This window comes from Esox lucius, chromosome 17 (genome assembly GCF_011004845.1).
Source record: "Esox lucius isolate fEsoLuc1 chromosome 17, fEsoLuc1.pri, whole genome shotgun sequence".
Classification (NCBI taxonomy): Eukaryota; Metazoa; Chordata; class Actinopteri; order Esociformes; family Esocidae; genus Esox; species Esox lucius.
Window position 1 is genome coordinate 26225189 of NC_047585.1, and position 26289 is coordinate 26251477.

At 39.4% G+C, this 26289-nt stretch overlaps 1 protein-coding gene across 5 annotated transcripts in view; it reads left to right on the plus strand.

The window, feature by feature from the left end:
- Positions 1–26289, plus strand: part of epha8 (eph receptor A8) — a 100446-nt gene that overhangs the window by 53471 nt on the left and 20686 nt on the right. For 3 of the 5 annotated variants that reach the window (XM_020055863.1, XM_010903634.3, XM_010903636.4), the window contains 5 exons: positions 14047–14202; positions 14787–15191; positions 18138–18262; positions 19863–20025; positions 25117–25291. In XM_020055863.1, coding sequence (XP_019911422.1) covers positions 14047–14202; positions 14787–15191; positions 18138–18262; positions 19863–20025; positions 25117–25291 — 1024 coding nt within the window. The remainder of the gene's footprint in view (positions 1–14046; positions 14203–14786; positions 15192–18137; positions 18263–19862; positions 20026–25116; positions 25292–26289) is intronic. The other 2 variants (XM_020055864.1, XM_010903635.3) reach the window with 1 other exon arrangement.

Genomic DNA, 26289 nt, shown 5'->3' on the forward strand with positions numbered 1-26289 from the left:
AAAGTTTTTGTCTGTGATTAACAAATCCTATTGCATCAATTGCTTTGACTGTGGCAAGGCCCAAACACCAGTCCCCTGTGTGAGAGTCCGCGTCTCTAACCACTACGCTATTTAACAAGGGGTACTCAATTACTCACTCAGTAAGAGACATCCGCTCTTCTTGGCCGACTCCGATCACGCGGTCTGGAAAGAAACAAAGGTGAAATTTGCAAGCAACAGAAATCTCAATGTTCATGAATGTTCCATGTATGCTTTGATCGGTACCTAAATTAAAATAGTTGGTTCACACTTGATATTTCAATTTGGCTTACGTGTCATTGCATACGATGGGGGAAGACAATCTATTTACGTGTAATGGTTAAGCTATGGTGTTAGGCCTATGGTTCCGTAACAGATTGAGACAAAGGTAATTGGTTTCATTGAGAGCTTCATTACTCTATGGATCAGGTCAAAAGTGTATCATATATTTATAATCACTTTGTAAAATACCCGGAGGGAGAATGCAGAGTTGAGATAAGAACTCAAATTGAAACACTCTACTGAGAAATGGAATATGAAATTTAATATTTCCTTATATGAACATGTACTGTAAACAACTCGTGATCAGCAGCATTCTTTCTGTTTGGAATGAACGACACAAGGACAGTAGAAAACTCCCACAAGCACTGTGATAGCCTCAAGGCAGAAAAACTGTTCTACACATCAAGGCGAGTGAGCAAACACATAGTATGATCTCATTATCACATATTATAAGTGGCTGTAAACATCTTTCATCATGAAACAAAGTATATTCCACCGTCATATAAAACAAAGCAATCAAATTTTTGGCCATGATTTAATCCAAGACTGATTAAATATTATTCATTAGAAGGGCGTTTTTCAATCTTTGACTCTAAAAAGTATTGGCCACTCGTTGTTGTTGTGCTGTCAAGTCCTTCAGAAAATTGTCATGTATGGGCCAATTTGTGCCCCGTGTCAAACTATTGGCTTTTGCAAGATATTTGTCTTTTGTGTAGTGGTTAAGATATTAATAATGTACCCGTTGGAGTCAAGGGAGAGATTAATTCAAGTCTTTATTGGATTTTGCAGCAATGTTGTTTCTAGTTAGATGGTTGTTCTCTTCAATATACAGTATACATGGTAGGCATGGTTACTTAGAACAATACATTCATTCTACAGTATAGAGGCCACTGTCATGACACCCCTCAAGCCCAATGGCTAATTACACAGTAACAAGCAAAGACAGAACATGACTTTCTGATAGTGAGACTTTCTGAAAGGATGACTTCCTTAGAGTGTGTCTTCATGGAGAGAATCTAAACACAGGTGTCCTGTTATTAACTCTTACAAATGAGATGAATTGTAAGAAAACGTACATTCACAATACTACACTTTTTAGCTTTTTATGCTATGCTAGTGCTTCTACATTTGGCACATATAAACAACGTATAACATATCTAGCCCAAAGTTGTTTAAAAAGAAAACTGTTTAAAAAATTGTTAACTGTTATCCACTGGTTAAACTCTTGGTCTAAAATGACTAGATGCTAGCTCTTCTCATACGCCAACCAGGCAAAATGCTATGGACTGACCAGCTGAGCGAATAATTGCATCCATTTATTTGAAGGGGCATTTTGTTGAATTTGTTCAACAAAATGCCCCTCAATTATAAACCGTATTACCATTAACAGTAATAAAGATTTGTAATGATAGTGAACAGAGGAAAGTGTTTCGCAACGTTTCCTCACCATGGATATGTCGAGGTACACACTGAAGCTAAAACATAAGTTTCTATTGGACAACAGAGGGCCCACTAGCCTCCCTCTCTTCCATCAATGTCACTGAGACATAAGAACATCACTCCTGGAATTAGCAATGGCAGGCAACAGCAAGCAGAATCCAGTGTCATTTCCTAGCTAAAATTCTACACATTTCACTCAACTGAATTAAGCACTCATTGTGTCATCTAAATCTATTTTTATTTCAAATATCATTTGTGTAAGGTTTTGTAAGCTGGTCGACCAAATGTGGAGATGAATTGTTGAATTTAGGATTTTGCCTTTAACAGCTGATTTTAGTAGTTGGACATTATCCAACATTTTCTCCCTGAAGCATCCTTTCTACAAATCCAAATGCCTGTTCTGATAGTCAAATAAACAAAATCACCAGTAGACAGACATCGAGACCATTTGTGTCCCTTTACTGTTGTGACTAATTGAATGAAACGTATCAGCACTGACTGGTAAGGTAAATATGCCTTCATGTTGTAGAACAGGATTGCCTTGACACTCTTAGGTTACGCCTTGTGCTACTTTTTGGCCTGTGAATGCGTTCTCCAAGAGCATAGGAGAGCAGAATGGGGAAAATTTCAAGGGCATATCTCAATCATTTGACTCTTCAAACCTGCTGGTAGTTGTTGCCATGAGGCAAGGCCATAAGTGCTAATTGGACTTGAAAGGAGTGGAACAGTTTCTACTTGAAAATGATATTGCCCAAGTGGGATCCAAACTCACTGAAAACACCACAGTGGAGAGGATCACTTTAATCAATAGGTCTGAGCTTAAGAGGATCATGTCACCACCACATTTGTCAATAGCTCACACCACCAACTATTATTAGAAAGAGTGTGTAAATGACTGTTATTCAACGACACCCTGAGAGTCACCACTTTTGACTTCAGTTTGAGTTGGGTTTGAGCAGTGCTTTCTTGTATCAGGCTCAGTTTTCTACTTTGCCGGGTACACAGGTAATATCAACAGCAAATGGAGGGTATTTAGAGAGAGTATGATGTTAGAGATTGAAGGTAGAAGACAAGTGGTTACCCAGATGATTAATGTAACACACAGAAATGTACAGATATTTACCATTCTTTGTTGTAGGTATTTACAGTTACGGTTGGGAGGGTGGCTGGGGGGCGTTAAAGAGAAAGAACATTTTGTCAACTGAGAAGCATGTTGGCATGTTGGAGAAGCTTTTTAGGAGCCTGTTGTTGTATGCTTTTAGACATCTGTAGTGTCTGATACAACATGGTGTTCAACATGAACTCCATGTTGTTAACCTCCTTCCTGTAAGCTGATTCATCAGCAATGTGCCCTACGATGGTTGTTTTCTGGAAATGTTCTGATGGGATTAGAGGTACAGTGTGCATGGCCATAGTTGTGAGTTTGGAGACTAACTTAATTCGGGATGATGCTGTTAAATGCTGAGCTGTTATTAACGAACAGCTGTTTGACATGAAACTTCCCGCTTGTTTGGACATGTTTGGTCTGTAAGCACATTGTGGTGGGTTTAGGGTGTCAGTTAGAGTTGATGCAGCTGACGCTGTGTTTCCACTCTCCAACAAAGCACAGGTGTTAAGTTTGTCAGGGAGGTGGGCATTTAACCGAGCTCTGCACAGCTGGGCCTCTTCTGACAGTCTGTTATCAGTTGTAGCCCTTGACACTGGTGTCATGCATCAGTCCTCACTGTATTTGCACTCCTCAGTTCAAAAAGGGCCAGCTTATATCCGTCCATATTGCCCAACATGAAGGAGGAGTATCGCACCATCAGTTTCATGAAGGAGGAGTGTTGCGCCATCAGTTTCATGAAGGAGTGTTGCGCCGTCAGTTTCATCAAGGAGGAGTGTCGCGCCATCAGTTTCATGAAGGAGTGTTGCGCCGTCAGTTTCATCAAGGAGGAGTGTCGCGCCGTCAGTTTACTGCAAGTTTAATTTTTCAGCCACTGCTTCAGATTAGTACCAGATGACAGTCTTAGTGGGCACCATGACATCTTAGGGGGCACCATGCTGTCTTAGTGGGCACCATGCTGTCTTAGTGGGCACCATGACATCTTAGTGGGCACCATGACATCTTAGGGGGCACCATGAAATCTTAGTGGGCACCATGACATCTTAGTGGGCACCATGACATCTTAGTGGGCACCAAGCTGTCTTTGTGTGCACCATGAAATCACAGGAGGCACGATGCTGTTTTAGTGGGCACCATGAAATCTTAGGGGGCACCATGCCGTCTTAGTGGGCACCATTATATCTTAGGGGGCACCATGCCGTCTTAGTGGGCACCATTAAATCTTAGGGGGCACCATGCCATCTTAGTGGGCACCATGAAATCTTAGGGGGCACCATGCCGTCTTAGTGGGCACCATTAAATCTTAGGGGGCACCATGCCATCTTAGTGGGCACCATGAAATCTTAGGGGGCACCATGCCATCTTAGTGGGCACCATTATATCTTAGGGGGCACGATGCTGTCTTAGTGGGTGCCATGGTGTCAGTGTACATGGAGATGTACCGTAACCAGTGACAGCAGTTGTATACTCACCCAAGTCGATGCCGCCAAGAGGAATGTGTCCCAGTCTGTTGCTGCTGACAGTTTTAGTCAAAAAGTTAAAGAACCGCGAGTAGTCAGACTTACCGTGCAGAGGGTAAGAATGTGCTCTGCCCCCTTCTCTAAAGGTAGAGGAACATAACATGCATAAGGGGATAATAATCTTCCCTTGTGTCAAGAGATGGCTGGTAATGCTGAGCTTGAACAGATTTTAAATTGCCTTAGTTGAAGTAACTGACAACTAGAAAAACAGCATCATATTGTATTCCCTTCTCTGTTCGTGAACCTGTACAGATGTTTCACTGCAAGTTTAAGTGTCTGTGTGTCTGTCTGTCTGTGTGTCTGTCTGTCTGTCGGCCTGTCTGTCTGTGTGTCAGTCAGTCTGCCTGCCTGTCTGTGTGTCTGTGTCTGTTTGTCTGCCTGTCTGTCTGTGTGTCTGTCTGTCTGTGTGTCTGTGTGGGTGTGTCTGTCTGTCTGCCTGTCTGTCTGTCTGTGTGTCAGTCTGTCTATTTGTCAGTCTGTCTACCTGTCTGTGTGTCAGTCTGTCTACCTGTCTGTGTGTCAGTCTGCCTGTGTCTGTGTCTGTCTGTCTGTGTGTCTGTCTGTGTGTCTGTGTGTGTGTGTCTGTCTGCCTGCCTGTCTGTCTCTCTGTGTGTGTGTGTGTGAGTGTGTCTGTCTTTGTGTGTGTTTGTACTTAAACTTATGAGTATGTCTATGTGCATGAAAGGATGTGTGTCTGTGTACGTAAAAGTGTGTGTGTGTGTGTCTGATGGTGTGTGTGCACGTGTATTTTGTGTTGTGGCAGGGAATTTTGCCAAGACTAATTAGCTGTCGTTGTTTGTTGGTTTGGTCCTTATTGTTAGAAGTGTAATGCTTTATTCTGGCCAACATATTAAACTGGAATTACAGGAGAGGGCATTATTAAAAGAGCTCCCTCACTGCTGGGCCATTGTGAAATAGACAGTTTGAGTGAGAGGGAGAAGAGAGCAGCGATAACAGAATGAATCTTATCTAGACCAGACAAGGCTGTGGCATGTCACTCAAACGTTCTTCCAATCCACATTCTGATTGGTCATACGCATATCTACACAGCAGGTATGGATGGCTAGGCTTTACATCATGGCATAAAGCAACAGGGCTTACTCAGTGTGCTCGAACACACACACACAGCCCAGGGATTTTCTGACAGTGAAATCCATGTTATTAATGTTTAATACTCTGTCAGTCCTGGTATCCATATGACTACTGCTGTGCTTGTCTGTCTGGATTCAAATGATCTTGTGTTAAAGGATGGACTTACAAACAAAACGTTTTCTTATTTAAAATATTGTTTTCCCATTTTCTTAACCCTAATCCTAACCTTAACCCCAAACACCAAACATTATCACTAAACCTAACCCATAAACCTTACTCTAACCGTATTTGTAAACTGTTATATAAACTTAACCACATTTAACTGGTAAAATGTCCCCACAAGGTCAAATAGTCCTTGTTTTAATATGCTTATGTGGTTTTGGGGTCTCCACAAGAATAGTAAAACTTACACACACACACACACACACACACATACACACACAGGTAGTGGGTGAATTATTAATGGAATGTGTGCCAATTCTGTCCCACACAACACTGCCTTCCCATGACCACATTCAACCCTGAGTATAACAACTATTAAAGATGAGAGTTTGAAAACATGAAAAAAGACGGGAGAACAGTGAGACACTGCCAGCGAGCCTGGGTCTGGAGGGAGTTAGGGAGAACTTTAGGAAATTATTTCATGCTCTGACTTTACTGTGTTACATTAAACTGATGGGAGGACAGGAGCTGTCTCCTCTTTCAGACTCTCGTCTACTGAAATGGCTTTGCATTTGTGTGTGCGAAAGTGTGATCGATGGAATTGTATTTTTATCACACTTGGAGGGCAGGGGACACATGAGTCACCCACTATCATCACAGAAATAGAGGGTGACATTTTGACAGTCACTGTCACTACATCACTTTGAATATTCCTTGGATACGTTTTTCACCACATTTATGTGCCCTTTATGGACAATTAAATTAAATATGGATTGATATGGATTGATTATTGCTATGCAATGAAATGTATGGTTGTGAAGTACTGTTTACTGGAAGTTGCATGGCTTATTCTGAAGGCAAGTAGACAAGTAGATATAAAAGATTTAAAAAAGTTAAATAAATAGATAATCCCTAGTTAAATTGATACAGCATCCATTCGACGGTAGTTAGACTGGGCTGGTCTGGACCCAGAGCAGAGATATCTGTCAGCTATGCCAATAATATCTGAGACAGCGTATGTATTGAACCTGAAATAATAAATAGAATATAACTTTTTATACTCAGTAGAGGCAGCTGTGACTCTGGAGTCTTCCTGTCTTCCATTTCTCAAAGTTCGCTTTGTCCTATTGAATGAAATAATCAAAAACACTTGATTAATTCCCTCTCTGATGCGCCACAGGAAGTCATGAACCACACTCAGAAGAGACAAAGAGCCCCTCCCCTCCCCCCATCTCTGTTATTTTCCTTCTGTGCGCCTTACACCCATTTGTCTGTTTTCTGCCTGGATTTATTTCGGAGGTCCCCTTTTGCCTCTCTCCATCTCACTCTCTTCCTTGGTTCTGCTCTCTCGCTCGCTCCCTCTCTGATTGTTCTTACCTCTTTCTCCATCTCATTTTCGCTCTTCTAACCTCTTTTCCCTTTCTTACTCCTTTTCTTTCTCTTTCACTCCCTTTCAAACCTTTCTAACCTCTCGCTCCGCTGTGTTCCATCAGACATGGTTGGATAGTGACAGCCATTCAATCGGATAATTAACACCAGTTTAATTATCATTACTCACAAAGCATTTGTCTTCTTTGATTTGTAATTACCAGGCTTTTTCAAAGAAAAACATGTTTAGATCAGTGTAGCACTCTTTTTGTGATGGCTTCATCAATGCCATTGATTTAAATGTATGGAAAGAAGGAGTTATAAGAATGCATAATAATTAATTCCAGTTTTAAACAAAACAAGCTCTTCTAAGCTGTTTGTTTTATTATGTTTCTGACTGTTGTAGTTAGGCAATTTAATTAGCTTTTAAAGTAAATATAAAGACTTATTATTGTCCTTTCTGCCTCTGGGATAAACAAATATTTTACACTTGGACAATTTCAGATGCGTCATTTGTCTCCAGGGTAATGCAAAGCACTTGGTGAAATTAAAGTGTTGCTCGGATGTCAGAGTACTGTTTCCACGACCTCATCTAACACCAGAGCATACACTAGACTGTTTTAATAGTGTTGCTTTAATTATGTATTCTGATTGTAATTTTACCACCTGAATAAACTGTAATTCAATTCTATTTGTTCTTAGGTATTAAGTTTACAGCAAATGATAAACCAATGAGTTAATAAGCCGAGTGTGTGACATCAATATGTGACATTTTGACAGAACATTTAATAAGGATAGTCTACTTTCAGTTAGAATACGGAATACTCTGGTGCTGCCCAGCTTCATTGGTGCACTGACTGTGTTTTAATAAAATGGTCACAGCTTGTTAGTCCTTTACTAACCCCTGTGGTTGAGAGAAAACATATCCACCCTCTCTCCATCTGTCCTCAACAATCCAACCCCATGACCAGGTCCTTCATTTAGTATCAGTCAGTGAGCCAAGACCTATCTGAACCGAAAGCAGAACATCTCATCTGAGACGACTGTCTCTACTCTTTTTAGTGCAATACAATAATTGTAGCCAAATCTGTAGTGGATATCGTGTGGGTATTTTCTCTTGATTTGACAGACACAGTCATCCATCACTACCACGACTGTGGCAGTTCGACCAGCTTAACAGAGATGTTGTTTGGTCCCTGTCAAGAAATTCTAGGAGTATGTGTATATGCTTGTTGAAATTACTTGATTTTGGCCCGTTTTTCACAAGTTGTCTATAGTGTTTACATCAATAAGTTGTCTATAGTGTTTACATCAGTAAGTTGTCTATTGTCAGGGGTGCACCTAACTTTTTCAGTGAGTTACTCAGGTGAGTACCAGCAGATGGTGTCTGGTACTCACCCCATATGTAGCGTGGTCTTAATAAGTGCAGTCTTCCTCACAGTCCTCCTCAGTGCCGGCACTACTGTCCTCTTCAGTGTTGCCCCCACTGTCATCTGATTCAGCTTCCTGCATGGTAGATGATGAAGATGCTGCAGATGCACCTCTCTGTCCTTGATTGATCCTCCTATTAAACAGAGCTTGCCGCTGTTCTTCATTTAGCTTGTCTTGCCATCTGGCAAATGGGCGACTGGACATTTCTTCTCGGCTAGCTTGATTATTAGCAATGGCTTGCGCCACATTCATGTGCTCCTTGCTCTTTTCATGTTTGTCAAATAAAGGATGGTTGAAATTCTTTGAGCCTTTATAAAACGCACCTGTTTTGTCTGCTAGATGTGGATTTGAGCGGCAAATCTTGCACCACATTTCAGTGCGCTCATCGTTAGCTTCAAACCACTGCACATCTTGGAGCCACTTTTCCAAATATAGTATTTTCTTCGGCTATGGCTCCAGTTGGCGTTTCTTTGTAGGTGGCGAAACGCCAAAGAAGCTGCTTAATGTCTGTTGCTGTTTGGACATCTCTGACAGTAGTTGACAAGCAACATGTCATGTGTAAGGTTAGAGGAGAAGATCGGTCAAGTATGCAAAGGCGCGTAGTAACACAAGTGGCATTAAGCATAAGTTGTCTATAGTTTGAACATCAGTATGTTGTCTATAGTGTGTACATCAGTAAGTTGTCTATAGTGTTTACATCAGTATGTTTTCACAAGTGTTTACATCAGTAAATTGTCAATAGTGTTTACATCATTATGTTTTCACAAGTGTTTACATCAGTAAATTGTCAATAGTGTTTACATCAGTATGTTGTCACTAGTGTGTACATCAGTATTTTGTCTATAGAGTGTACATCAGTATGTTTTCTATAGTGTTCACATCAGTATGTTGTCTATAGTGTGAACATCAGTAAGTTGTAAATAGTGTTTACATCAGTAAGTTGTCTATAGTGTTTACATCAGTATGTTGTCTATAGTGTGAACATCAGTAAGTTGTCTATAGTGTTTACATCAGTATGTTTTCACAAGTGTGTACATCAGTATTTTGTCTATAGTGTGAGTATCAGTAAGTTGTCTATAGTGTTTACATCAGTAAATTGTCTATAGTGTTTACATCAGTAAGTTGTCTATAGTGTGTACCTCAGTAATTGTCTATAGTGTGAACATCAGTAAATTGTCTATGGTGTTTACATCAGTAAGTTGTCTATAGTGTTTACATCAGTATGTTTTCACAAGTGTTTACATCAGTAAATTGTCAATAGTGTTTACATCATTATGTTTTCACAAGTGTTTACATCAGTAAATTGTCAATAGTGTTTACATCAGTATGTTGTCACTAGTGTGTACATCAGTATTTTGTCTATAGAGTGTACATCAGTATGTTTTCTATAGTGTTCACATCAGTATGTTGTCTATAGTGTGAACATCAGTAAGTTGTAAATAGTGTTTACATCAGTATGTTGTCTATAGTGTTTACATCAGTATGTTGTCTATAGTGTGAACATCAGTAAGTTGTCTATAGTGTTTACATCAGTATGTTTTCACAAGTGTGTACATCAGTATTTTGTCTATAGTGTGAGTATCAGTAAGTTGTCTATAGTGTTTACATCAGTAAATTGTCTATAGTGTTTACATCAGTAAGTTGTCTATAGTGTGTACCTCAGTAATTGTCTATAGTGTGAACATCAGTAAATTGTCTATGGTGTTTACATCAGTAAGTTGTCTATAGTGTTTACATCAGTATGTTTTCACAAGTGTTTACATCAGTAAATTGTCAATAGTGTTTACATCAGTATGTTTTCACAAGTGTTTACATCAGTAAATTGTCAATAGTGTTTACATCAGTATGTTGTCACTAGTGTGTACATCAGTATTTTGTCTATAGAGTGTACATCAGTATGTTTTCTATAGTGTTTACATCAGTATGTTGTCAATAGTGTTTACATCAGTATGTTGTCACTAGTGTGTACATCAGTATTTTGTCTATAGAGTGTACATCAGTATGTTTTCTATAGTGTTCACATCAGTATGTTGTCTATAGTGTGAACATCAGTAAGTTGTAAATAGTGTTTACATCAGTAAGTTGTCTATAGTGTTTACATCAGTATGTTGTCTATAGTGTGAACATCAGTAAGTTGTCTATAGTGTTTACATCAGTATGTTTTCACAAGTGTGTACATCAGTATTTTGTCTATAGTGTGAGTATCAGTAAGTTGTCTATAGTGTTTACATCAGTAAATTGTCTATAGTGTTTACATCAGTAAGTTGTCTATAGTGTGTACCTCAGTAATTGTCTATAGTGTGAACATCAGTAAATTGTCTATGGTGTTTACATCAGTAAGTTGTCTATAGTGTTTACATCAGTATGTTATCACAAGTGTTTACATCAGTAAATTGTCAATAGTGTTTACATCAGTATGTTGTCACTAGTGTGTACATCAGTATTTTGTCTATAGAGTGTACATCAGTATGTTTTCTATAGTGTTTACATCAGTATGTTGTCTATAGTGTGAACATCAGTAAGTTGTATATAGTGTTTACATCAGTAAGTTGTCTATAGTGTTTACATCAGTATGTTGTCCATAGTGTGAACATCAATAAGTTGTCTATAGTGTTTACATCAGTAAGTTGTCTATAGTGTGTACATCAGTAAGTTCTCTATAGTGTGAACATCAGTAAATTGTCCATAGTGTTTACATCAGTAAGTTGTCTATAGTGTTAACATCAGTATTTTGTCTATAGTGTGAACATCAGTAAGTTGTCTATAGTGTTTACATCATTATGTTGTCTATAGTGTGAACATCAGTAAGTTGTAGATAGTGTTTACATCAGTATCTTGTCTATAGTGTGAACATCAGTATGTTGTTTATGGTGTTTACATCAGTATGTTTTCACAAGTGTGTACATCAGTATCTTGTCTATAGTGTTTACATCAGTATGTTGTCTATAGTGTTTACATCAGTAAGTTGTCTATAGTGTTTACATCAGTATGTTGTCCATAGTGTGAACATCAATAAGTTGTCTATAGTGTTTACATCAGTAAGTTGTCTATAGTGTGTACATCAGTAAGTTGTCTATAGTGTTTACATCAGTATGTTGTCCATAGTGTGAACATCAATAAGTTGTCTATAGTGTTTACATCAGTAAGTTGTCTGTAATGTTTACATCAGTAAGTTCTCTATAGTGTGAACATCAGTAAATTGTCCATAGTGTTTACATCAGTAAGTTGTCTATAGTGTGTACATCAGTAAGTTGTCTATAGTGTTTATATCAGTATGTTGTCTATAGTGTGAACATCAGTAAATTGTAGATAGTGTTTACATCAGTATCTTGTCTATAGTGTGAACATCAGTATGTTGTCTATGGTGTTTACATCAGTATGTTTTCACAAGTGTGTACATCAGTATCTTGTCTATAGTGTTTACATCAGTAAGTTGTCTATAGTGTTTACATCAGTATGTTTTCACAAGTGTGTACATCAGTATCTTGTCTATAGTGTTTACATCAGTAAGTTGTCTATAGTGTGAACTATAGTGTTTACATCAGTATCTTGTCTATAGTGTGTACATCAGTAAGTTGTCTATAGTGTGAACTATAGTGTTTACATCAGTATCTAATCTATAGTGTGTACATCAGTAAGTTGTCTATAGTGTTTACATCAGTATGTTGTCTATAGTGTGTACATCAGTATGTTGTCAATAGTGTTTACATCAGTAAGTTGTCTATAGTGTGTAGCTCAGTAAGTTGTCTATAGTGTCTACATCAGTAAGTTGTCTATAGTGTTTACATCAGTAAGTTGTCTATAGTGTGAACATCAGTAAGTTGTCTATAGTGTGAACATCAGTAAGTTGTCTGGAGACCACCACTCCACACCGCTCCCTCTCAGTCTCCTCACCTGTAGTGGAATTATTCGGTTTTCCAACTCCTCTTTCTATACCGTGTTGTTTATTTACCCACTTATACTAAGAATAAATCAAGGTCAGCACACAGCTATTAGGATTCATTGTAATGCAAATACTCCTGCATCAGGAACACTGGGCTGACAGGCCCTGGCATGCCAAACAATACCCACACACACACACACACGTACACACAAACATTTGTACACGCACACACACGCACAGTGTGGTCTCTCCATTGTCCATCTCTTCTCTCTCATTTCCTCCCTCTATTCAGTTGTAGACCAGGGAGGGTTCAGATTATGAAAGATCATCAGGGGTCATCTCCACACCAGTACTCCTTTCATTTCTCACATAACTGTGGGCATTACCGAGTTTACAGTTTTACTGGTTTCATTATCTGTGTCCGTATGCGTTCTGGAGTGTAATGAGCGTAATTGTTATTGCTGTATATAAACATGTGCATGTGTGAGTGTGTGCAAGCCTGACTGTGTGATTGTGTGTGTGTGTGTGTGTGTGTGGCAGAGCTGCTTGCTCCTGGTAAATCTGCCAGAGACTTCAAAGTGCTAGTCACCTCCTTCCTTGATGAGCGAGCTGTTCCGATGTTTATCGTGACCTGGTTTGCAACTGAGAAGATTTACAAAAAACATCAAGGGATGGAGAGATTAAACAGATAAAATGGAGGAGAGAAAACAGTCTGGGATAAATATTGCAAATAGAAATAGTTTCTGGTTTCCCAGAGGACACTGGCAGTGAGAGAAAGGTGTGCTATCAGCCAGTGGTCTATTAATCCGGTCGTGATCCAGCCTGTGTGTGCGTATGTGTATGCGTGTGTGTGTACGTGTGTATAAGCACGTGTGTGTGTTTGTGTGTGAATGCGTGTATGCGTGTGTGTGTGTACATGTGTGTAAGTGTCTGTGTGTGCGTGTGTGTGTGTGTGTGCGCATGTGTGTGTGTATGTGTGTGTGTTCGTGTGTGTGTACGTGTGTGTGTTCGTGTGTGTGTTTGCATGATCCAGATGGTTTATTAAACATCAATATACTACTGATACTCTTAGTTGTCAGGGTTTATTGGAAATTGAAGAGGCATTAAGAGACTATTAAATGATGGGAAGGCAAAAGTAAAAGATAATTAACGTTATTTAGTGCTGTACAATATAACTATACTGACAGCGTTGAGGCTTAATACAAACATGATGAAGCATATTTTGCTGCATTTGTTTTGAAGAAGGTCTCAAATGAACCCAGCAGAGACATTTTGGCAGCTACGATGAACTCATGATGTTGACAGATTTATTAGCGCATTTCTGTTTCCCCTGCCCTTATACTGTACTTTTTGCATTCTAAAGAGAATATATTTATCAGAGGAGCCTGTATTATTCATCAGTGCAGAGTTGAAAGTGAATATGAAGTAAGTGTGCTGAATAAGGTTGAAACGCGGTCTAGATTTAGATCCCTACTGGAGTATCAACAGTGCAGAGCCTGTTTGGCCCAAATGTGTGTGTGTGTGTAACTGTTCAACTTTCTTCTGTGCAGTCCAGCAACTATTGACTATTGCAGGTGCTTAGTTGGGGATGAATTATGAATTTCTTTAAGGTTATGTCTGTATTCAAGTTCTTATATGACCCTCTCTACCTAACGTTCTTCCAACCCTCTCAATGTTCTGTTTCTTCCCTCCTGTCTCCACCTCTCTCTCTCTCCACCCCCAAACCGTAACTCCGCCCCATGCAGCCTGTGAGGTGGGTTACTATAAGCCTGTTGCAGGTGATGGGTTATGTGGGAAGTGTCCTTTACACAGCCACTCAGAGACAAGAGCTGCGCTCTCCTGCCCCTGTGATTCCAGTCATTACAGGGCTCCCACAGACCCACCTACTGCCCCCTGCACACGTGCGTAACTCATGCACATGCACACACACACACACACACACACACACACACACACACACACACACACACACACACACAAAGCAATCCACAGCACCGTAAAAAATATAGGTCCACCTCTTTCACAAATGGCAATGGTGATTTGTTAAATTGGGCATAGACTACTTATCTGTAATCATTTATTCTACAACCCCGTTTACAAAAAGTTGCACGCTGCATAAAAACAGAATGCAATGTAAATGAATGTAAATAAAAACAGAATGCAACGATGTGCAATTCATTTAATGCCTAGATTTAATTGAAAATAGTGTAAAGACAAAATATCATATGTTGAATCTGATAAATGTTTCTTGTAAAATGTATGCCCATTTTCAAAACAGTTGGGACGGGGTTGCTATTTCCATTTGTGAGGACCTTTAAATATGATAAGCTGGATGAACATTACACCTGGATAAGATAAATGAAGCACATTCCACTAGTTCAGGAATTTAGCAGAAAGACACACAAAACCTGAATACACACCTTTCTCTTTCATCCAACTAACATGTTACTGTCTCCTCACCCCTCTCTTTGTCACCTCAACTCAGGCCCCCCATCGGCTCCGGTAAATGTGATATCATCGGTTAATGGGACCTCAGTGAATCTGGAGTGGGGAAGACCTCTGGACATGGGTGGCCGTACTGACCTGCTGTACAGTGTGCTCTGTCAGAAGTGTTCTGCAGAAGGGGGGCAGTGTGAAGACTGCATGGCAGGTTTGGGGACACCGAGTGGGGGAACAGGAGGAGGGGGTGGAGGGACGGTGGAGCGGTCGGGTGTAGTCCCGGTGCGTTTCGTTCCCCAGCAGAACTCACTGACTGAACCCTGGGTGACTGTTCTAAACCTGGTTGCCCACGCCAACTACACATTCCGTATCCTAGCGATGAACGCGGTGACACTTCAGAGCAACTTGCCACCACCCTTTACCTCTGTGAACATCACCACGAACCAGGCAGGTAGGGCCTGTCTCACCAGCTAGGCGGCATAACACATGGACATCTATTAATGTGTGTCTTGCAGCTGTGTTCAAAAAATTTGACATCCATTTTGGGGTCTGTAAAACATCAATGTATACAGTGCCTTCAGAAAGTATTTATTTGTGCTTAAGACCAAATGTATAGGTTATAAGTACATCTGTTTTCCCATCAATCTGCATGCATTACCTGATAATAATAAAAAAAACATGTTTCCAGAAATTTGTGCCAATTTACTGAAAACAAAAAACTGAAATATCTCACTGAATTAAGTATTTAGACTCTTTGCAATGACACTGCAAATTGAGCTCAGATGCATCATGTGTCTTTTGCTAATGTGTCTTTTGCCCATGCAAAATCAAGCCATGAAGTCCAGGCAACTCTCAGTCAACCTTAGATAGAATTGTGTGAGGCATAGGGGAAAGTTATTTAAAAAAAATAAAGCTTTTGAAAGTTCCTAAGATCAAAGTGGTTTCCATCTTTTGGAAATGGAAAACATTAGAAATTACCAGGACTCTTCAGAGAGCTGGCCATCTGGGGGGTGACCAAGAACCCAATGGCCACTAAAATATAGCTTCAGAGTCTCTCTGCAGAAATGGGAGAATATTCTAGAAGGAAAACCATCTCTAATACAGTCTAACAATGAGGCGCTTATTGTAACGGCGCACTCGATCCACATTCACGTCTAGACGTCATCAGGCAGGGGATTTCCCCTCACCACCGGAATCCCCTCACCACCGGAATCCCCTCACCACTTACCATATCCTCGGCTTGTACATCAGTATATAAGCTAGTTTCACACACATGTAGGATTGTGATGTATTGTACTTGTTGCTCTGCTAAGCCTTTGTAGTGTTTTCACTAGTTATCCCGTATTATTACAGATTGTTATTGCCCGTGTTTGATCTGGGGCCTGTCCCTGTTCTTTCCATTCGTTTTGCCCTTTGTACCGTCATCCATAGAACTTTACTGGTTTTGACTACGAGTTCTTCCTATTTCCCCTGGGATACAATACATCTAGTCTGGGTACTCCATAGTTGGAACCATCACCTCCTTGTCTGCTCGGTATCCATTACACTTATGCCTCAGTAAAAGACATGATATGCGGCCTAAAGGCCTCTCTGGTTTGCACTATTTCAGGTGAATACTCATCATTACCTGACTAATACCATCCCTATAGTGAATGATGGTGGTAGGAACATCATGCTATGGGGATGCTTCTTAACAGCAGGAACTGGGAGACTGGCCAGAACTGAGGGAAGGATTAATGGAACAAAATTCAGAGGGGTTCATGAAGAAAACTTGAGGCTGATTTCGCAGACACAGATTAAGCCTAGTCCTATACTAAAAACCTATTTTCATTGAGCTAGATTTTTTTTGTCCAGGTCTAGGTTTAATCTGTGTCTGAGAAACCAGCCATTATAGTGCACATGACCTCACACTCAGGCAACGATTCATCATTCAATACAATAATACTCAAGGATCCTGTGACAAATCTGTGAATGTCCTTTCTTGAACTCCAATGAAACATCTGTGAGGAGACCTGAAGATCAGTGTTCACTGACATTTCCCATTGAGTCCGACAGGGCTTCAGAGGATCTACAAGAACAAATGTGGAAGAGAGAGGCATACCAAATAAGAATAGAAACTGCATAGAAGCTTTGAATACTCCCAAAGTAACTTCTTCAAAGTAGTGAATAAAAGATCTGAATTTATGTAGAACCCCGTGTCCAAAAAAGTTGGGACGCTGTGTAAAATGCAAATAAAAACAGAATGCAATGATGTGCAAATAATTTAAACCGTATATTCAATAGAAAATAGTACAAAGACAACATATCAAATGTTGAAACTGAGAATTGTTATTTTTCCTTGGAAAATATGCTCACTTTGAATTTTATTCAGGCAACACGTTTCAAAAAAGCATATATAAACAAGATCCAGAACCGCCACCGCCTTCTCTGGGCCAGAGCTCATTTAAGATGGACGGAGGGGAAGTGGAAAACAGTCCTGTGGTGTGACTAATCAAAATTTGAGGTTATTTGGGGAATCATGGATACCACATCCTACGGGTTATTGGGGAGAGGGACCATCCTGCTTGCAATCAGCACAGAGTGCAAAATCCAGCATCCGTGATGGTATTGGGGTGCATTTCTGCACATGGCATAGGTGGCTTGCAATTCTGTGGAGGTACCATAAATGCTGAACAATATATACAGGTTTTGGAGCAACATATGCTGCCATCTAGATGACCTCTTTTTCAGGGAAGGCCTTGCTTATTTCAACAAGACATTGTCAAACTACATTCCTCAAGTATTACAACAGAATGGCTCAGTAGTAACTGTCACCCATTGAAAACATTTGGCACATTATAAAAAAACAAATACAGCAAAGTAGACCCCAAACTTTTGGGCAGCTGCAATTCTAAATCAAGCAAGAATAGGACAACATTCCACTTTTAAAACTACAGCAATTGGTCTCATCGGTTCCCAAATGTTTGATGAAAGAAGAGAAGATACAACACAGTAGTCAACATGCTCCTGTCCAAAATATGTTTTTGCCATCAAATTCAAAATGTATTTTTCTCAAAACAATAACATTTCTCAGTTTCAACATATGACATATGATGTTGTCTTTGTACTATTTTCAATTAAATATAGGGTTAAACTATTCTGTTTTTATTTGCATTTTACGCAGCATCCCAACTTTTCTGGAAGCAGTGTTGTACATTGAAACAAATATCTAAAAACATGCTTTCTCATCATGGACTACTTTGTGTAGATTGTTGGGGAAATCTAATCAATTATAAATGAAGTCTATAACACAACAAAATGTGGAGAAAGTGAAGGCATTTGAATACTTTCCAAAGGCACGTTATTTTGTCACTCTCTATATTGTGTGTGTACTTCGAGTTGTCTGCTTTCTGTTCAGCCCCCTCCCAAGTGATGGCAATTCGCCAGGAAAATGCCAGTCAGAACAGTGTCACTCTGCTGTGGCATGAACCGGACCAGCCCAATGGAGTCATACTGGAGTACGATATTAAATACTACGAGAAGGTAGATAAAATACATATTGTGTGCATATGCATGTATGCATGTTTCTCTGATTTTGGGTTATTCAAAGAAAATTGTTTTTTGAGAACCCTTCCATATTCATATAAAGTAAATATCGTGCACCAACATTAATTACATTAAATATTAAAGAACACTGTATTATAGACTTCATTGAGAATTCATATAATATGTATGGGTATATTTTATATGAATAATGACTTGCTAAACTTCTCAAATTCCAAAACCAAGTATTTTGACATGTCCCTCCATCAACCCTGTGACGATTTAAACACCTTTAAAAAACATTGAATAGTTGTAACACTCTTCGTGTGGTGTAGTGTTGGGCAAGGAACCAGGCGCAGGCATATATTGCGTTCGTGGGTTTATTCAACAAAGAAAACCCGAACAACGAACGAAAACTATAACTATTATACTGAATGAAATAAAAGTGCGCGACAACGCGTCTTATACATAGAATCTTCAGACAGTACATACACGTAACACTCACCGATAAACGAACTGACGACAACAACGATCCACAATGTGGGGAGCAGAGGGGAAACATTTAAACACTTACAAACTATATAAATTGGGACCTGGTGTGAAAGATTGAAAACATGTGACAGTCCGGGATGTGTTCATGAGTGATGGGAAACCGATAATGTATGGCACTGCTGCTCACCGCACCATGACAACAGTTGAATGTGATGTCATTGGCTTCTGTAACATCACTTTCAGGTCAACGCTGTTATGTGAACTGACCTCTCTTTTTAGTATTTTAAAATTGTTTGTTTTAAAAAAAATCATCATCATATAATCAAATTGTAAAACTACTCTTGCCAGATTTTGGTGTTTTGTCGAGGGAATGAGAGGGGTCAGCACTAACACATTTTACTAATAAGTTAATCGCTTCCATTCCATCACCTCTCCTTGATGCACACATCATTGTACCATTTTCCCTTATTAAGGTTGCTGATTTGAAATAAAATCTTAAATCTTAACAGTCATAATTTTCCCTTATTTGGCACTAAATAGTCACTTAGTTTTTGTTTTTTTATCTGAACACATCTTAAGATGTGAAGAATAGATTTCATAAAGCAAGACAAAAGTAACAACTTGGTAAAGTTTTTTTTATTAAGATACACTCTAAATGCTGTGAGCCATTGCAACACTTGTGTGTATGGATTGATTCATGAAAATGACAATGTCAGCAAGCGTGTAAGCCTAGCCAAGGAGATAAGCTAATTGTGTTGTGCTTCATGCTTGGACACACAGCTAATGGGTTAATAGTGATTTGGCCTGCTCAGAAAGGTTAATACACACACATGTCAAAACAAGAAATACACAAACATCGCATAATTGCCCAGAGTGGGGTGGTCCCAGGAAACGGTAGTGTGTAGGCTGGAGAATAGTAAAACTGTCATGAAAACAAACACACATCAATGGATAACACCGACTGATTAGTGGGGCTGTTGTGTTGCTGTCTTAATCTGAGCAAACTCCTGGGGTTATTGCTAAGTGGGTAAATCACAAATGTAAACACAGCTTTGTCTTCATTACATATCTTCTCTCCTCCTTCTTGCTCCCAATACCTCTCCATCAGGATAAGGAGCAGCAGAGCTACTCCACTCTGAAGGCCAAGGGGACCTCAGCCCGGGTGTCTGGCCTGAAGCCTGGTACAAGGTATATCTTTCAGATCCGGGCAAGAACCTCAGCAGGCTGTGGAAGGTTCAGCCAAAACGTGGAGATACAGACTGGGAAAGCAAGTAAGTCACTAGAAAATCTGTAACATTACTAGCTAGCTAGCTACTTACTGGTAAATGGTGATCCTAGCTTGCATCACTTTTGCATCACATTCTGAAAGCACTCATCAGCAATATGTACTCGACAAATGGTAGACTCGTCATGGTTAAGCTAACTATCTGACAGTTTTTTTGCTGAATCTGGGAATAACAGGTAATGGGGCTGTACACATTCTAATTAGAAGAGAAAATCCAACATGATGGATTTTCAACATGATTTCAACATGAACAACATGATGTCAGGTCTTCCAAGCAAAATCTAAATGAGTGATTCAGACTCATGTCATGTGACTGAATTTAGACGGCTCTACAGACAGCAATGATATTGATTTTTCATACTTTGATGAAACTAACTGCAACTGCCTAATTGCATACTGATTCAATTCAGTGAATATGTTCCTGTGGATATCCTTTAAAGAGCTTTGTATTCTACTGGGGCCTTATTTATCTCAAATAACACCAAATGTGACTAACACAACCTACTTGAGTAAACATTACTGGTTGTTTTTTTATAAACAGGGACTAGAAGGTACTTTGAGCATCATGTTTATTAGTAAATAAATAAGTGTCTCATGTCTGTACAAACAGTATCAGTACATTTTTGTATTCATATAGGAAAACGCATTGAAACGAGGGTAGAACAATTTGAAAAAACTATTCTTACAATAAGAAACAACATGTTAAACTTTTTCAACATATAAATGTCAACATCACACAATCCTTCAAAAAATCGAAACACTTGTAATGCTCACAAGACACATCTAACATGTCTTTGTTAGAGTCTTTGCAGTTTATTGCAATAATGTGCTGATTTCATATGAACTGGTGGAACCTCAAGAATTAGCAATCTGTGAACTGATCTGATTGCTTATTTTTGTATATTTTTATAATGAAGTCAGGTAGGTTGGAAGCTTTTTCAGTAGAGCTCTGTAAACAAAAAGGCATCTACTGATCTTTTTACCCCATTTTTTGCAATATAATATACTGTAAAGAGAGAAAACAAGAAAGAAAAGGAGCCATAGAACATTCTTACACTAAAAATATTTTATATAAATTAACAAGAGATATTGTATTCAGCTCTGGAAAAAATGAAGAGACCACTGCAAAGAATATCAGTTTCTCTGGTTTTTCTATTCATAGTTATGTGTTTGAGTAAAATGAACAGTTTTGTTTTATTCTATAAACTACTGACAACATTACTCCCAAATTCCAAATAAGAATATTGCAATTTAGAGTATTTATTTGTCGAAAATAACAACTGGTCAAAATAACCAAATAAATATGCATTGTTTTCAGACCTGACATAATGCAAAGAAAACAAATTCATATACATTTTTCAACAACAAAATACTAATGTTTTAACAGTCCTGCCCCTAAGAGTCTGTTTCGAACTGTCCAGCTGCACTTCACCCCAGCTGCTGTTTGCCATTCTTTCTGTAGGTCACTTGATGTCATCCTATGGTTGTTGAGTGACATTCAAATGAGCTGACGGTCATCTTGGTCAGTGGACGGTCGTTTTTGCCCTCTGCCAGTTTGTTGTCCCCAATGACTGTTGCTTGACCTTGTCCTTATGGACCGCCGTCTTTGAAATTTTCAGGATGGAAGCAACCTGACACTCACTGTATCCCTGTGCTAGTAAAGACAGAATTTAACCGTTCTTTTCCTCACTCAAAGCTTTTCTTTTGAATTCTTTTGTCATGCTGAGTGGTTATTTTTTTATTAAAATTACCTTTGAGGTACTACTTGCACTGTTTTTGCCATCCAGTTGGTCCTATTGCAAGAGGATAGTGATGAACAAATCAGTGGTTTTTATAAATGTCCTTGTTAAATTAGATTTGGTTCAGGTAATCATCTAAGCAATACCTCATTAAGTAATATGTGGTGTGCCTGTGTTGGAATTGAACAGACCCTGGAATTGAATGGCTGCCATACATGTAGAGATGCTGAAAAATTAGGAGTGGTCTCTTATTTTTTTCCAGAGCTGTATATACAGTACCTCACAAAAGTGAGTACACCCCTCACATTTCTGTAAATATTTGATTACATCTTTTCATGTGACAACACTGAACTACTCTTTGCTACAATGTAAAGTAGTGAGTGTACAGCTTGTATAACAGTGTACATTTGCTGTCCCTTCAAAATGACACAACACACAGCCATTAATGTCTAAACTCATGGGGCTGCATGAGTGCTGCCGGCACTGGGGAGCTACAGTTCATTGAGGGAACCATGAATGCCAATATGTACTGTGACATACTGAAGCAGAGCATGATCCCCTCCCTTCGGAGACTGGGCCACAGGGCAGTATTCCAACATGATAACGAACCCAAACACACCTCCAAGATGACCTCTGCCTTGCTAAAGAAGCTGAGGGTATAGGTGATGGATTGGCCAAGCATGTCTCCAGACCTAAACCCTATTGAGCATTTGTGAGACATCCTCAAACGGAAGGTGGAGGAGCGCAAGGTCTCTAACATCCACCAGCTCTGTGATGTCATCATGGAGGAGTGGAAGAAGACTCCAGTGGCAACCTGTGAAGCTCTGGTGAACTCCATGCCCAAGAGGGTTAAGGCAGGAAAATGATTGTGGCCACACAAAATATTTACACTTTGGGCCCAATTTGGACATTTTCACTTAGGGGTGTACTCACTTTTGTTGCTAGCAGTTTAGACATTAATGGCTGTGAGTTGTGTCATTTTGAGGGGACAGCAAATTTACACTGTTATACAAGCTGTACACTCACTACTTTACATTGTAACAAAGTGTCATTTCTTCAGTGTTGTTTTAATCAAATATTTACAAAAATGTGAAGGGTGTACTCACTTTTGTGAGATACTGTATATATATGTAATGTAAACAGGTGAAAATATCAACTGCTGCAATGTCACCTTTTGAAGTAACGTAGCACAATTTACAATACATTCTGTGGCTACTGAGGTCTACAGAAAATGTCTCTGTAGTGGAATGAGCGATAGTGGAATGAGTAGTGGAACGAGCAGTAGTGGAATGAGCGGTAGTGGAATGAGCGGTAGTGGAATGAGCGGTAGTGGAATGAGTAGTGGAATGAGCGGTAGTGGAATGAGTAGTGGAATGAGCGGTAGTGGAATGAGTAGTGGAATGAGTAGTGGAATGAGTAGTGGAATGAGCGGTAGTGGAATGAGTAGTGGAATGAGTGGTAGTGGAATGAGTAGTGGAATGAGTAGTGGAATGAGCGGTAGTGGAATGAGTAGTGGAATGAGTGGTAGTGGAATGAGTAGTGGAATGAGCGGTAGTGGAATGAGTAGTGGAATGAGCGGTAGTGGAATGAGTAGTGGAATGAGTAGTGGAATGAGCGGTAGTGGAATAAGTGGTGACATAGAAAGTATTTTTATCTCTTAGTCCTTCAGTCTCCATAAACAGAATCAGATTTCTTTTTGTGAAGCAACTAAAAACTTCTTACTGTGGCACCAAACAGATTTTACATTTTCTCTTGGTTCCGGGATGAATTTTAAGGGATTTAACAATTTAACAATTGTTGATATTTCTGAGAAATTGCGATAGATTTTTTCATTTAAATTCTTTTGCTTACAAAATTATATTGAAGATGAATAAAGGCCTGACATAATCATGTCTTGATTTCACCATTAGATCAAAGCTGCATTTTCAGCCAAGGAGAGTAGAATTCTGATATCTACCGTAACCTTCAACCAGGCTTTCATTCCCCTTCATTTCTCAGGAGAATCCTGCATGAACCATGGGTTGGATCAATCCTTCACTCTTAGATGTTTTAAAGGAGCATGCTTATCTACAACAGCATAATTCACTGTAGAATGTGAGATTGCAGCCCTAACAGCTCAGAGATAAGCTATGCCGCTGTGGGGTTCTGTGACTTATTCTCCTTCCACCCGCTTCCACCCCATTGGAGCAAGCAGACATGTTGGCATGTAGACCTTTACCAGTCACAACCAGAACTGGCTGGGCTGAAACCACTGGCCCTCGGGAGGATTGGTGTATTGATTTCAAAGTTTTCCTCCCAGTCAATCTCAATTCCCCAGCCACCCCAGTTGAGTGTGTCTCGAAAGCTGCATCAGCATTTGTTGCCTCATAAGTGTAAGTTTAGTCTATTCATCAAGAGAGCCATCTCCTCTTGAAATGTGATTATTCTATCCTTATACCGCTTATTAGTAAAAGATCAGCACACTTGATGAAATAATCTACTAGTGATCAGCATACTGTGGTGTGGAATTTTTTACTTTAAAAGTAATTTGATGGAAGTAAAATTCAAGTGTTAAAATAAGATGTAGAATGTATAGTAGCATACACCTAGCAAACAGAAAGGAAAGTGAATATATGAATGTTCAGTACACATTTGATCAGGCAATAGTTTGCTGAAATTACAAAAAAACACTACATACTTTGAAAAACTAACAATGTCATGGTAAGGTAAGTATATAAAGGGGCTCTAAATTCAGAGGTATCCCTTTAATTCAGATAAATGTTTTAGCCTCCGACACCCGTAGGTATAGTTACCTCCTTGCTATTTCTCCGTAATGTGTTACATAATGTAGTACATTTGTATTACAATTGAAACACCTTTCTTAATGATACAAAACAAAACACAGAAATGCTCCCAGATCAAAAGAACAACTTAACGTGAATAAGTACTTTATCTTTCTTCTAGTCCCAATTCCTCAAAAAGTGTAGTGTGTTGGTAGACATTAACTTTATCTTTTGGTAGATATTTTGACAGTGCCAGATGGCCACATACAGTAGGAGTTAGTGTGGAAACCCAGAGCTGAAAAGATTGTATTATGGTCCCTTGGACATCCTTCGGACATCCCCTGTCTGCTAGAATAGTTCTGGGTTAAAGAGCCATGAGCGTCAGTAGGACCAGGAAGCCTTCTGCCAATCCTTTAATGCTATCGATCTGCGCTTTGTGTGAGGGTCACCCCTGTCACAAATGCTGCTGCTGATCCTGCCCTCAGAGAGCACTGAAAACACACACACAGAAATAAACACACAGGTACACACACCATCTCTCTCTTACACTAACCAGTTGTGTTGTTGTGCGTGCAGTTCCTCTGCGCTATGACACTATGACCATCATCTGGATCTGTATGGCCCTGGTCTCTGGCCTTGTGACCTTCCTGGCCATCGTCATCTGCAGGAAACGGCAAGGCAACCCTTTCTTACACTACACCACTACCCCTGATGTGGATGAGTCCTCTCTGACTCTACGTCACTCATTTACGTATGTGGGATTTTTTTTTTTTACTACCTCGTCGAGGGTTTAAGTATATGTAACCCTTGACGAGCACTCCATAACACTCGTTTACACTATAATTCATATTTACTGTTTATTGGTCTATTCTTTTATGTTCTTTATCTGCCTCTGCTGTCCTATTCAGATTATGCATAGATCCTCTGTATGCCCTATACTGTCAATCCTATATGCTCCAATGATATAGTAACTTTTCCAAAATGACAATGAGTAGTACTTCTCATTCTGGATCAGTTTATAGTGAGATTTTCTGCATAGATAATAAGAACTTTAGAATGAGTATAGTGTAAGGCTAGCATTAGCATTTGTGCCGAAAATACCATTCACAACGGATAAGACAACAGTAGGTGTAACGATGAAAATATTTAAAAGCACCTTTCAGTTTCTCTGTTGATATCTATAAACTACTTTGAAGATATATTATGCCTAGACATTTCTTGCTGTCTCTGTCTTTCATATACAACCCTGTTTCCAAAAAAGTTGGAACGCTGTGTAAAATCTTTTCCCATTCTTGCTTGATATAGAATTGCAGCTGCAAAACAGTTCGAGGTCTCCTTTTTTGTATCTTCCAAAAGTCTTTCAAAAAGTGAAACTTGTATAATGTATACATTCATTCCACACAGACTGATATATTTCAAGTGTTTATTTCTTTTAATTGTGATGATTATAACTGACAACTAATGAAAACCCCAAATTCAGTATCTCAGAAAATTTTAATATTGTGAAAAGGTTCAATATTGAAGACACCTGGTGCCACACTCTAATCAGCTAATTAACCCAAAACACCTGCAAAGGCCTTTAAATGGTTTCTCAGTCTAGTTCTGTAGGCAACACAATCATGGGGAAGACTGCTGACTTGACAGCTGTCCAAAAGACGACCACTGACACCTTGCACAAGGAAGGCAAGACACAAAAGGTCATAGCTAAAGAGGCTGGCTGTTCACAGAGCTCTGTGTCCAAGCACATTA